Raw genomic sequence first — 1,379 nt, forward strand, 5'->3', positions numbered from 1 at the left:
CGGTCTGAAGCTAGCAGCAGGGCGGGCATGGGATTCAGGTGTAGGACTCGTGGCCACCAGCCCTGTGGGAAGCTGAGCGCGCCAGATCCACGGGGACGGGACACACGCCTGGAGGAAAGGGGCAGCAGGAGTTATTGAGCCCGGGAGTGAGGGGCAGGGCCTCTGCATTGGCCCTTAAATGCTGGAGGCTGCAAGGGAGAGAGGAGCAGGGCACAGCCCTGCTCGGACCCGGTCATCCTCCCTCAGCCTCCACCCCCGCCACTGTGCCACGCTGGCCTTCTGATGCGCCACGGGGCCGGTGGCCAAGCCCCCAAGTCAAGCTGTCAGCCCCCTTAGCGATGGGAGCCACTAAGGCTGCTTCCCTGGGACAAACGTCAACACAGCAGCGACAGGAGCGAGGGTCGCGGGTTTGCAAGGAGTGCGGGGCAGGATGGGCCGATGGTCTGACGCTCTGGTGTTATGCTGTGACCCACGTGGCTGGCTACATGGCCCCAGAGCAAGCCAGCCCCTGCCTCGCCCCTAGCTCCAGGCCAGACCGTCCCATAGCTTCAGACCAGATGCAAACTGGGGCAGAGGCAGGGCCTGGCACCCAGCACCTTCATCCTCCCTGGGGCCCTTGTGCGGTCTCCTGAGCTTGCCCCTGCAGTGGCTGCCCGGGAGCAGGAGGCGGGGAAGGCACTGGAGCTGCCCTGGCACCTTCGCACTGTGGGGTGCGGGGGAGCACTGCCTACACTAGGGCCTGGGGGTTGGTTGCAGCCAGGCCCCGGGGGCACGGTTTGCACGCCCCAGCCGCACCGGCTAACACTCTGTCTCTCGGCTGCAGACGGGAAGGTGTACAGCTCCGACGAGGAGAAGCTGGAGGTGAAGTCGGCCGCGACGCCCTGCAGCGAGCGGGAGGAGGAGAGCTCCGCGGGGGACAGCGAGGACGAGAGCTTCCTGGACGGGGCCGAGCGCGGCCCCCTGGGGCCCAAGCCCAAGCCCAAGGGCGGCGCCGGCGGGGAGCAGGCGCCGCCCGGGTCCAACCCGGGCAAGAGCCGGCGGCGCCGCACGGCCTTCACCAGCGAGCAGCTGCTGGAGCTGGAGAAGGAGTTTCACTGCAAGAAGTACCTGAGCCTGACCGAGCGCTCCCAGATCGCCCACGCCCTCAAGCTCAGCGAGGTGCAGGTCAAGATCTGGTTCCAGAACCGCCGCGCCAAGTGGAAACGCATCAAGGCCGGCAACGTCAACAACCGCTCCGGGGAGCCCGTCCGCAACCCCAAGATCGTGGTGCCCATACCCGTGCACGTCAACCGCTTCGCCGTGCGCAGCCAGCACCAGCAGCTGGAGCAGGGCAGCCGCCCCTGAGCCCCCGGCGCCCCCAGGGGACGGGGCCGCGGCGG

At 68.4% G+C, this 1,379-nt stretch overlaps 1 protein-coding gene across 1 annotated transcript; it reads left to right on the plus strand.

Annotated features, from left to right (window-relative positions):
- The first annotated feature begins 338 nt into the window (after positions 1-338).
- LOC109307032 (homeobox protein GBX-1-like) lies at positions 339-1,352 on the plus strand. Its single transcript, XM_019531059.1, has 2 exons — positions 339-441; positions 647-1,352. The coding sequence occupies exons 1-2, from the start codon at positions 339-341 to the stop codon at positions 1,342-1,344; spliced, it is 801 nt and encodes a 266-aa protein (XP_019386604.1). The 3' UTR covers positions 1,345-1,352.
- Positions 1,353-1,379: the final 27 nt, after the last annotated feature.

The sequence above is a fragment of the Crocodylus porosus genome, unplaced genomic scaffold (genome assembly GCF_001723895.1).
Source record: "Crocodylus porosus isolate Cpor-Errol unplaced genomic scaffold, CroPor_comp1, whole genome shotgun sequence".
Taxonomy (NCBI): domain Eukaryota; kingdom Metazoa; phylum Chordata; order Crocodylia; family Crocodylidae; genus Crocodylus; species Crocodylus porosus.

Bases quoted from the DNA above. Each gene is read 5' to 3' on its own strand.
- LOC109307032 (XM_019531059.1), top strand. From the start codon at position 339: ATGGGAGCCACTAAGGCTGCTTCCCTGGGACAAACGTCAACACAGCAG. The intron at 442-646 runs GTCTGACGCTCT...TTGCCCCTGCAG, and splicing joins CGGGGCAGGATGGGCCGATG to TGGCTGCCCGGGAGCAGGAG.